Here is a 12394-nt window from a genome sequence, read left to right as displayed (position 1 = left end):
TTTTAGTTTTTATTGTTTTAACATTTTGGTTTTTATTAGTTTGATTTATTACAGGATACAAGAACATGAGTATATTTATGTTTCTTTCAGTGTGTTAAGGTGCTGTTCGTGATGGTAGCTGAAAATTGCAACCTTGTGGCAGGCGTTTCCTTGTACAACAGATAGTGCAAACTTGGAATTTTCACTAAGATGTTGTAACACATTTGTGTGCTTTAAGAGTTGCAACTAGGATTAGGGTTAAAAAGATCACAGAGTTGTGCTTCGATGTTTGATGCGTTCGGCTCACTGAAACCATTACGGAAATGTCTAACTTGAGGACGGCTGAAGACCTAACCCTAGCTCTGCATTAGGGTTAGGATTAGAGTTAGGAAGGTCACAGAGTTGTGACTGATAAAAAAAAACATTGTAAAGACAGAAATGGCATGTCTCTGTGCACATAAAATAAATAATATAAAGCTATTTAGCGTTTAGTAATATAACAAGGTATTGCCTGTTCTACAGGAAAGGTAACCTTAAACAACTTCTGTTACGATCTGGCACGTTATGTAAATTAAAATTATATAAAATTGACTTGACCTATTATAACGGTAGGGAAAACACTGAACTGATTCTTAAACATATTTTAGCTGATCTATGGTATTTCCAGAGTGTTAAAAGTACAAAAAAAAACTCAACAATATAAACCGGACCAAACTGAAAACTGTGACCTCAGAACCGTGATACAAACCAAACCATGGATTTTGTGAACCATTCCACCCCTAATATATATGTATATCAGCCCACTAATTTTCAACAAATAAGCACAAAATCACATGGCAGTTTGTGGCGGTTTTCGGACCAATCAACCAGCAACAACCTGCCAAAGAAAGCTGAGAGGGGACACGTGAGGTGGAGCCATAAAGGCAACCTCCTCTTTGTGCAATGGATGGACACAAAAATGGTGAGTGGATGAATGGTCAGTGGCCAGCACTCAAAATCAGACTAAATGCCTGTGTTTAAAGGGTTAATTCATTATTAGTAGCTTTTAGTTTTCTTAGTTTAAAAAAAAAGACTTTTTTAGATTTTATTAGTTTGACTCACCAGGCTGTTATGCTGAATAATTCTATGGGGACAGCCTGAATGAAACAGTTTTAAAATAAAACAAGCTCTGCTGCCACCCAGTGGTTAGTTTTGAACACTTCTGGCCACCATGGATTACCACACAATGCCTGATGTGACGCAGGTCGACCGGTAATTGAACCGCTAACGGTGGTAGAAGGTATGAGAGCACCAGGAAAGAATGTGTGCAGTTAAACTGACTGTAAGAACAGGCAGGAATGAAAAGATTTAAAAATAGTGCAAAGTGCAGCTTCTGTGTGTGCATGCTCTGCACAGCATGTGGCTGTACACACAATATCACACACACGTGTGTATCATTAACAAAGGAAAGAAGAAATGAATGATTGTTGACTGATGACTGACAGAACACAGAATGTGGTTTTACTGTACTGCATGCTGCAATGATTTAAAATGTCTCACCACATGGAATGCATTGTATCTGGCTGAGCGTTTCTCTCTCTTCTTCTCTCCCCTACAACAAGGTCCAGAGAGCGGAGGTCACATATATTTCATCCAACGGCATCCACGTGTTTTGGATTGCACAGAAACTAGTGCAAGTGTCAGAGGTCAGACAGACGCGCCGGCAGAGTGACCAGAAGAGGGGTCATTGTACTGTCTTACAAATAAAGAATGATATTGATCTCTACCATGAAAACACTCAGCTTCAATCTATTCTGTCAAATGACAACTCAAACAGCTGCGAATTTCCCTTTTAAACCACAAAGTGTGCCCTAAAGGTAAAGTGAGCTTTGTGGGAATAAGGAATCACATAGTAAACACCTCAACAACAAGAAGACAGGAGGAAACTCATGATGCACTGTTGGAGTAGAATATGTAATTAAGGGTTATGAAAATTTTAAGGTGTTTTTTTCCTGGTGGGATTTATATTGTCAACAGAACACAGCTCCCCTGATATGAGCTGTGACATATGCAGGTTTCACAACACTCTGAGCTAAACTAGAATAAACTGGAGGAAATAGGTTACTCTGCTGGGAAAATCAAGGCTTTTTGTAACTTATATAGTACAGAGATAAAAGGTACTACAGTGTTGCACAGTGGGAAGCAGCCAGTTGTGACAGAAGCAGGTGAAGGTTATAGTGTGTTTGCATGTGGCACACACACACACACACACACAATCAGCACAGTCATTTTAACCATTAAAAATCATCATGTTATAAACATTGAGGCACCCACCTCTCTCAAAAGACAGTTGTACAGAAGGGAGAGGAGGAAGGATCACCATCACTTTATAGGGGGCACCACAGAAGAAGAAAAACATGGCGGATCCCCCCAAACTCAAAGCGGAGTACATGAAAATACTAGAAATCTCAAAGTTATGTATTTAGAACCCAGTAACACGTACTTCTCCTTGCAGACAATTCAAGCCTCAAAATATTGCTAGATTTGGTTTACCCTAACAAAAGTTTCAGTTCTTATCCTATACAGCTGACCTGAGAGGTGGCCGCCCCATACAGGCAGACTTGACATGATAACCTTCATGTTTACCTAGAATCAGCTGCTTCTGCAAGACTCTTCTTAATTCATTTAGTTTGTAAGTTTTTGTTTGAACTTTCAAATCATCCTGAAGAATTTTGGAACATACAGCCAGCCCCTCTGTGTCTTTTTTCCCTATTGGAGCTGTTGATTAATGATTAATAGGAGCAGTAGTTGTGGCTGTATTGACTCGCTGCACCTTGCTTTGGCTGGATTCAGCAGGACGGCTGCTACAAACAGTGACAGTTTGTAAACAGACAGCAGGTCTGCCTTCCAATAAAAAAAACACATTTTACATTAATCATGAATGATTGTAATAAGACTTTTATATCTGTCTGTTTGTGGTCTCTATGCTGCAGCCTACATGTGTCCCACTGGGTTGCATTACACAGTAAATGTATTTCCTTGATTGATTTATGGCACAACCTGTTGCTGCCATAAATCCTGTTGTATATGTGAAGCTGTGCTGTCTTATGTTTGACTTTAATGTAACATATTCCCCATAACCAGAGGAGGTTTATGTAGTGTAACCTAAATAAATACATTAAGAATTAGATAACTCTTTTTAAGCTTTCACCACATGTCACCGCTCTGCTGTTTGTTTAGAATTTGAAAGGAAGAAGCATTGGGTGCTTTGTTATAGATAAAATATGTATAACTCATACTGAAGCTGTGACAGTGTGCTTCCTGTTATCCTGTAACTCGATTACAGTGACATTGGGCAAAGTCTTAGGTGTGGGTTACTTTTCATTTATGCTCTTTTTGGGGACCTGATTCATGACAGGGACAGCTGGTGAGAAGGAGGACAAGTCTGTGTCTCCCTTTGGTTGACAGCTGATTTGTAAGGCAGTGTGTAGGATTGAGATTTTAGGGAATCGTAGATAGGGTGGTCATTAATTATTTCTCAGTGGTAATACTCTGCTACTTGGAAAATATCTGAAAATAATTAATAGTTTTGTCTCTATATGAATGTCTCCTATATGATAATAAGGTGCTAGTTTGTGGCTGATTCAGAGATCATCTGTGACTAACTATGAACTCAGCAGCTCATTACCGAGCAGTAAACGCTCAGGCCTGTTTACAGCAGCTGTTTGCCGTGCTGACTTTTAGAAAAGAGGTTAATCTTGTCAGAGGTATGACCATGAAATATGGCTCCATGATGTCAGGACCCTAGTGTTACAGTGATGGCTGTGTCAGTCTATTTATGTCATGACAACAGGCCCGCTCCCACACTGCATCCCTGACCTGGAGCTCAGGTCTCCTGTTTAAATAACACAGCTTTCACTGACAATCACCATGATTACTTCATCATATGAGGAACATTGATTGATTGCATTAAGGCCAGTTCAGGATGTCGACATTTAATGTGTCAGATTTGATTAAAGGGACGATAGATTGCATTACACCAGACATCGTCATCAATGCCTCTTATTTAGCATTTGAAAGTGAAGTTCACTGTGTGTGTGTGTGTGTGTGCGCGCGCACAACCCCTCCTTCCCTTTTTTTTCCGTGAAAGCCACCGTTCATTTGGCACAGACGCGCACAGGATCCGCTACCCGCCGCAGACCAGTGGGACAGAGAGAGACTCACCGGGAACCTCCGCGCGCACCGCCGTGCCACACCGGAGAAGAAACATGACGGTGGAGAGAGTATTCGACGAGCTTGGACACTTCAAAAGGTACCGTGGCCATTTGGACTCGAACTCAATACTCTGAGTTTATGTTTCCGTTGCTCTGTGAATGAGCAGTGGGTTCATCGCACAGCGAGTTTTCATAACGTCTCAAGTTATTTTTATTCCATGAAAAGAGGAGGACGCGTCCCATTTTATTTCACAACCCAGGGGTATTTATAACTTTTCTTCTTGTCTGTTAAACACAGATGGACTTCAGCGTCCTCTATATGGGATACTTAAAACATAACTGTAATTAGAGCCGTAACTTTTTCTTTCAATCTCAAAGGCTTTCTCTCATTGGCCAGCTGTGTAATGGAATAGTGTCCCATGTGTACAAAGAGACGTCAACTTTTCCACCATGTAATAAAAAGGTTTTAATGTCAAGCATGTAAAAACATTTTAAATATAAAATGTCCAAACACATTAACACACTACACCCAGAATGTCATGGTCTGTTTTCTGAATAATTTTACTCTGACTTTGCATAATCTAATTTAATCTAATCTAATCTAATCCCTCCATTTTACTCTCCTGTGTCTCCAGATTCCAGGCATGTCTGTACTTTGCTGCAGTCTTCCAGGCCATAGCCTGTGGGATCCACTACCTGGCCTCTGTTTTCCTGGTGGACACTCCAAACTTTGTGTGTAGCATTCCTGGCAACATCACCGACATCCTTTATGGTAACGTGACGGCATCCAGTCTGGAAGATGTCCTGCCACTCTTCAAACCTGGGAACAGACCTTTGGTGGTGAGGACAGCTGAAGGAGAGCAGTGGGAGCTCAGCCGGTGTCGCTGCGCCCTACGTGTCAACCCAGTAGGCTTCACATATGACTTTGATGGCAACAAAACGGTGAAAGCGTGCAGTGGGAGCTTTGTCTACGACCACAGTGAAATTTACCAAAGCATCGTGACGGACTGGGACTTGGTGTGTGACAGAGAGTGGCTGGCCAAGCTGTGCCAGCCCACCTTCATGCTGGGGGTGCTGATTGGAGCGCTGGTGTTTGGGGACATTGCTGACAGGTAAGAGTCCAAATTCAAAGACAGGCGGTTACATTGTTTTCTGAAACATGTGGTTTAACCATATAATGAAAGAAAGTTAGACTGGCTGGAAGAGCATGTAGCTTCAAAAGATGTGTTTCCACTTCAGCATTTATCATGACACTGTTCTCTTTCATGCTCAGTGGCTGATGTGTGAACACAGAACTACATGAGTGCCTTATAAAACATTTATGACAACAAGGTGTGAGGAAGGGATGATCGGTGAGGCTGGAAGGTGGAAAGCAGATTTAGATTAGTAAGCCTGGGATAATATATCATCAGAATATCATAAGAATATGAATAAAAGTTGAATAAAATGTGTCACTGACATTTTCTCCCTCTGAATTTTTGAGTAGTCTGCAGGTTCAGAACATGTTGAGCGACATGGGCATACTTGCTGGTATTATAACCACAAAATGCAAAATGCTGCACACTTTTTTTGCACAACCAAAGTTTTCCCATACTTTGAATTTTAAAAAGTGGGCAAAGAAAGATTGAGAGGGAGACTCCTCATGTTCATATGTTTCAACTGATGCAGGTTAAATGTGAAACACAGAGTTTCACTATATTATGCTGCACTAATTTCTCTATTTACCGATTGAAAAATGAATCATTAATGATCTTGGCTAAGTATAATATAACATATTTTTGTTATAGCAACTTGATAAATACAAAATGAACATGTAAGCTCATTCACTGTTCCTCCCCCTGCCAGAGTGGGCCGTGTGAGGATCCTCATGTTCACCAGCCTCTGTCAGTTTGTGCTCGGAGTTTCTGTAGCATTCTCTGGAAACTATTACTTTTTTGTGGTGCTTCGCTTTCTTCTTGCCACGGTGAGTTCAGTGTGTGTGTGTGTGTGTGAACATGCATGTGTTTATTAAAGTGCCTGTGCGTGACCCTGAAGTTTTTGCAAAAAGCCAAGCAAAGTGATGAATTTACAGGTTCTGCCTGTAAACAGCTGCATGCCTCCTGTGCGCCACAGTAATCCCTCAACCAATCACCAGTGTTCGCTAGGAATATATTTGGAGCCACCTCCCTTGGTTTGCCAGCAGGCAAACATGTGTATAATTGAACGCTAACTGTGTTTATTTCTGCCCAAGTTTGTGCTGTGAGTAGGTCTTTGTGTAGACATAAGAAAATACTACCGAAGGAAGGATCTATTTTTTCATTTCTGTCCCTGCAGGTCAAGCAAAGCTTTCTGTGTATCTATAAATATGACATTTACATCTGAGTGGACTTGATGTTCCAGCCCAATGTAAACATTAGTATTACAGCTGAAATTAAATCCTCTTGGTCCTGCAGCGCCAGTTTAAAGAGTCATGCCAAGTTAGGAGAAAGCTCTCATAATGAATTTTAGTGACACTAAAGCAGCACAGAGAAGTGAGTAGAAGTGAGAAAGGATTTTTCTTTCATATCTTACATGATATGTACATAAACACACAAGCTAAAGGAAGGGTGGTTATGAAGTTGCTGAAAGAGCCCCTTCACTCACTCTTTTTACAGTTTTACTACTTTGCGTCTTCTGCCACCCCCTCCCCCGGAGTTCTCCTCCTCAGGCACAGCTGTTGTTGTTCACATAGAATCAGTCTGTGGACTGATTGTGCACTGAAAGCCTTAACAGTTATTTCAGCCTTCATATTACTACTGCACATGATATAATTCCCTGCAGTGGTGACTGGAACAACATGAACAACTGCAATGATTTTAAACTTTCCAAAGATGTTCACTTGCATGTACAGATGGTTGTTGGAGCAGGTCATCTGTATCAAATTAAATACCAGCATTGGCCCTTAATGAACCACTGACAGATGGATATGCTGAGTTAATGCTCACTGGGTCCTCAGTCTGCTTGGTTTGTTCTGATTGCCAGTAATATTGTGTATTCTCTGAATGATTGATTGGGACGTCCACCTGAGGATTCCAGTTGGTCCTTTCTGAAATTTGCATAGAAAAATATATATTGGCATTGTGAGCTGACTATAAGTTTGAGCTTCTTGGCCTGTTTTTAAATTGTAAATCAATTCCTGCCTTTAAAGAAGCTCCTTTTCCTCCTTCTTTCCACCTTCCAATGCGTCCGTCTTCCTGTCTTTGCTTTTGGCAGGTGTCGAGTGGGTATCTGGTGGTTGTGTTCGTCTACGTGACAGAGTTCACTGGCATCAAGGTACGCACATGGACCTCCATGCACGTCCATGCAGCCTTTGCAGTTGGCATCATGGTGGTGGCTCTGACCGGTTACCTGGTGCGGGTTTGGTGGATCTATCAGATCATCTTGTCCACTTGCACGTCACCCTTCCTACTCTTCTGCTGGAAGTTTCCCGAGACACCATTTTACTTGATAGCCAAGGGGCGGTACAAGGAAACTCAGACCCTGTTGGACTCCATTGCCCGCTTCAATGGCCTTGAATGCAGACTAAAGGCGGAAGAGCTCATGGAGCCAGAGAAGAGCCAGAACGGCAGAGCTCTGCTGGAGCAGGGGGCAGAGCAGCGGCCACCGCAGCCTGAAAAGAAGCTGTCCATTATGGATCTGTTTGGTACCTGGAGAATGGCGGGTCGTACATGCACAGTGTGGGCCATCTGGTTCATCGGCAGCCTGGGTTACTACGTGTTCTCTTTGGGCTCAGTCAACCTCGGAGGAAACCAGTACATTAACCTCTTCCTGGCTGGTAAGTGAGGCTTTGTTAGATAGTGTGTAATCAACAAACATAACTCCATTCAATGTAAACTAGCAGCCTATGAGCTTAGTGTAGCCCAGTTTACCATTATTAAATATAAATTATAAAATACAACACTCCTCTCTTGTCCAGTTATTTGTTTATGGCATTGGTAGTTACATTATTTGCTCTTTACTGCTTTATGTTAGAGGGAGAAATAGGCTGCGAGCAGAGAGCAAAATTAGGTTTCCAGACTTAGTGGTTTGGTATGTAATAAAGTAAATAAGATTTTCTCTGTAATAAATGTAATGTAATTTTGAGAGCACAAGATGTGAGATATTAGTTCTCACAAATGTCATCTGAAAAATATTTATTTAATTTCTAGTAACATTTGTTCAGGGTTAATGGAGGTCTACAGCATGAGGCTGAGCTCCAAGCACATTTCTGGTTATTTAGGTTTGCCAGATAGAATGTCACAGTGTCAGTGTCACGGTAGCTGATAACCTCTGTGTGAAAGCTGCTGTGATTGGCTGTTTCCAGGTGCAGTGGAGATCCCCTCTTATCTGGTTGGCTGTTTTGCAATGGACAAGATCGGAAGGAAGAAAACTTGTGCCCCAGCTCTGCTCCTGGCCGGGGTTGCCTGTATGCTCATCATTGTGGTACCTGGGGTACGTAGAGAGAGAGTGCATACACAACACATTCCACAAGAACACAATGTTTAGTTCCCTCCAATAAAACAGCACGACAGCTTTGAAGAGGCAGAAATAGGAAGTAGAGGGAAGTATTTCCTGCAGTGGCACAGTGTGTTTGGACTGCTAATCCTGTGTTTATTGTCCCCGGACAGTTACTGTTGAACACTGATATATGACACTCACACTTCCCAGTGTGTGTGTCTCTATGCTCTAATCCAAATTAGCACTCCTTATAGCTGTGCTGACAAGCAGCTGGTACTTAATGCTCAAGCAAATATGACCTCTGACCTTGACCATTGAAGTAGAAAAATAGCAGTGTGGGTTCAGTGCAGACTGCAGCAGCAGTAAGTCGTATATCTCTTTCCTGTCTGTACTTCTGCAGGCCTCTGCAGGAAGATGCAACCTAATGCAACTCCCATCTGCATGTGTGTGTATCTCAGTCACATTCTTACTTTGACAAACATGCCACAGTCTCTTAGTCACAGAGCTTATATGCCATCAACACTCAAATGCTTTCTGTCCAGTAAGAAAGAAGGCTGCTCAGAAAGAATGGTGACATTATGTCAGCTCTGAGTGCTCTTGAATGCTGTGATTTTCTGCACAGCAACACCATGCTGTAGTAGTAAGGGAGGTGTAAGATGGAGTAATAACACTCCATCTATGTGTATTTCAGTGGCTTTAACCTTTTTCCTCTTAAGCATGCTGAAAATAAAGTACTACAACTTTCTACAACTGATTACTTGTAATAGAAATATCCTGCCACAAACGGACCTGTGTTGTATAAGGGTATCACACACAAGATGTTAGATATAGACTACACACAATTACGGCCCAAACTTCAAATTGCTGGGTTCATTTAGATGGGATTACCGTACACAGCCCCCTCCCTCTCTCTGACTGCATTTGTGTGGTATTGTGGGCTGTTTCTTTGCCATCAGTAACATGTGTTTATCCTCCAGCTCACTCTCTAAACACATGTGCAGTATTATATACTAGCACAGTAAGTTCTACATGGTGGATTGCTGCTGCTACAGTTTACATGTGTATGAAATACACACATAGACATATGAAATATGAGCATATGGGGCAGACTGTTTGATGTAGTTTAGCAGGGCAGTATGTGAGAGTCACTACACTACACTACACTGAAAAAATATAACCTTGAATCAACTTTAAAAAGTGATTCAAAAAAATAGTTGGATTTACTGACATAAATTAAGCGTCTTGCTTCTTCCTTTGTTTTGGTTAAAGGCAAGTTCAGCTAGCATTCTGGCTCACTACTGCCCCCACAAATGAAGCATGTACTGCATCCTTAACCTAAAAAATGCATTGCTGAAATGACTTAAAGTGTATTCATGTTAGAATTTAAAGAAATGTATGTTTTGATTTTTATTGCCAATGTGTGAATGGATTGTAACTTAAAAGATGAAACACATTCTATCTGTGGGAGCTACAGCAGTCCTCCCCCTTGGGGCCCCATGAGGATCCTTTTTGGGTAAACTACAGTGGGCTTGCCCACAGAAAGATCGCTTGTGTGCACATGTTCTGGTCCTTCATCATTTTACTGGTCCATTGCCCTCATTTAAAGCATGTGAGTTGTTCAAACTGTAGATATTTTGGGTATGATAAAATCAGCATAATGGGATTCTCACAGCACAGCTTTGGCAAACAATCATTCTGTGTCTCTTTTTCATCAGCATGCTTCATGTCTTTACATTTCTGCAGGACATAGAAGCCCTGGCTATTGCTCTCTGTATGATAGGAAAGTTCGCCATTGCTATTGCCTTTGGTCTCATCTACCTGTACACCTGTGAGCTTTATCCAACCATCATCAGGTAAGCAACATATTCATACACTAGACCTCACTTATCTGGTCACCATCTCATATCAGTGTTCTTCTCCCAGGTCTCTGGCAGTAGGTAGTGGCAGTATGATGTGCCGTGTTGGGAGTGTGGTTGCCCCTTTCTGTGTGTATCTGGCAGATGTTTGGATCTACCTTCCTCAGGTACTAATGTCTTCTTCTCAGCACTAGACTTAGTATTAATATATTAATAATAGAAATTAATCATATTTAATATATACCTGATCAACATGTTTCATCTACATTTGGGTCCTGGCAACAAGACTGACTAACATGTTTTTATTTAGCTCATTGTGGGAGTCCTGGCATTCATTATCGGAGTGCTGACGATGATGCTGCCTGAGACCTTGGGCAAACCTCTAACAACCACCTTGGAAGAGGCAGCATCGCTGGGACGGGAGCCCAGTAAGAAGACATCAGCCCTGGGCAGTAAAGATGCTGAGGACAGGCTGGAGCTGAACCAACATGGAGCCAAAGCCTGAGCTGCAGGAAACCCAGAGAGACTGACACAAGGAGAGACGCTTTGAAAAACCAGAACAGACATCTGCCAAATAAAGCAATAACTTCAATAATTTATTGAATTGTTGGAGGAAAAACAGAAAAAATAGAAGCTCTTGACAGAACTGATGAAGCTCTTGAAAGGACTTTTTGTTAAAGATTTGTTCTGCAAAGTGACCAACAGTTCAGTTCCTTTATGGTCCTGGGAACCTTTTACACTTTTGCAACACGTCTGCATGCCTAAGTGACTATGGAATATCAAGTATGTGTGTTAAAGACCAAGGAAACATGAAGGGTACTAAAGGATGCTTTCAGTTCAATTTTAGTCTTATATTTCTTAAATTATTTGAAATAAAGCAACAACGCCTCACCAAAAGAAGTCAGGCAAGAAGTCATGTACTTTAGTCAGATTTATCCAACCCAGTATTAAGAAATATATAATATGTGAGTTGCTCTTCTGCTCTTCTAGCAGTGTTGCCGTGTCTTTTACAATAAATCTCAACTTATTTGTGTATTATATTTTACAGAAATAAGATGTGCCTTGATCATTTTACAGTGTAAAACACCTTATATTTAATATGTCGCAACAACAGGAGATTTTGTTCTAGTATCAAAGAAGTGCCTTGTTCCTGAATTCAAAGTCACGTATCAAACTTTTTGTAATCTCGGGACATCCATGCTGTGAAGCTATGGGTCTGAACGTAGTTTATTTTTATGCTCAGTTCCATCTACTTTAAGATGGAATTACTATAATCTTTTTTTTTTTAATCAAGATGCTGGATATACTGAATAAAGTACAAAGCATGTTCAAAAGGCAAGATGTGATCTCCAGATGTTTGGACCAAATTCAGGAGGAGATGTGTACACCTGGCTTTGTAGTGTCCTAGTTTTTGTATCATATCGAACTACTGTGGTGCTTTTAATGTGAAGGAGGAAAAATCAGAAAAAGCAGCATTTGATGGAAGTACTCAGGTCCTGCAGTCACTTCTACAATTCACAGTATGGATAGCTTTTTCTATGAATAGTGTTTTTATTTGTTTATGGAACAATATTTAAGTTGTTAAATAATGAAGAGTACCATCTCTTTTGTGTTAAACATGCTTATAATAATAATTATCTTTGTGAGGAGATGGGTGCCCAGTGGTGGTGGAATATAAGTAATAAATAATATATAAATATTTGTACTTAGTTACTGTACTTCATTACATTTTGCGGTTATTATGTGTAGGTTCTACTCCACTACAGTTCTACAATATGTGTAGTTACTTGTTACATTTTCTGAATACAGTTGTGTTCATACAGCAGTGCTGGACTGATATGTTGATGACACCTGGGTCAAGACCCATGAAGTGGAACGGTTCACAGAACACAACAACATCAAGTTCACTCG

The 12394-nt window shown here is 40.9% G+C and overlaps 1 protein-coding gene across 1 annotated transcript; it reads left to right on the top strand.

The window, feature by feature from the left end:
* Positions 1-3911: 3911 nt before the first annotated feature.
* On the top strand, positions 3912-11822 carry slc22a16 (solute carrier family 22 member 16). The gene is made up of 8 exons (XM_028397159.1): positions 3912-4270; positions 4808-5284; positions 6018-6135; positions 7404-7965; positions 8494-8621; positions 10371-10480; positions 10551-10650; positions 10794-11822. The coding sequence occupies exons 1-8, from the start codon at positions 4227-4229 to the stop codon at positions 10986-10988; spliced, it is 1734 nt and encodes a 577-aa protein (XP_028252960.1). The 5' UTR covers positions 3912-4226; the 3' UTR covers positions 10989-11822.
* Positions 11823-12394: the final 572 nt, after the last annotated feature.

The sequence above is a fragment of the Parambassis ranga genome, chromosome 24, assembly GCF_900634625.1.
Source record: "Parambassis ranga chromosome 24, fParRan2.1, whole genome shotgun sequence".
NCBI classification, from domain to species: Eukaryota; Metazoa; Chordata; class Actinopteri; family Ambassidae; genus Parambassis; species Parambassis ranga.
The sequence above is the reverse complement of the archived record's forward strand: the minus strand, read 5'-3'. Positions and strand labels throughout refer to the sequence as shown.

Bases quoted from the DNA above. Each gene is read 5' to 3' on its own strand.
- slc22a16 (XM_028397159.1), top strand. From the start codon at position 4,227: ATGACGGTGGAGAGAGTATTCGACGAGCTTGGACACTTCAAAAG. The intron at 4,271-4,807 runs GTACCGTGGCCA...CTGTGTCTCCAG, and splicing joins GAGCTTGGACACTTCAAAAG to ATTCCAGGCATGTCTGTACT. The intron at 7,966-8,493 runs GTAAGTGAGGCT...GGCTGTTTCCAG, and splicing joins CATTAACCTCTTCCTGGCTG to GTGCAGTGGAGATCCCCTCT.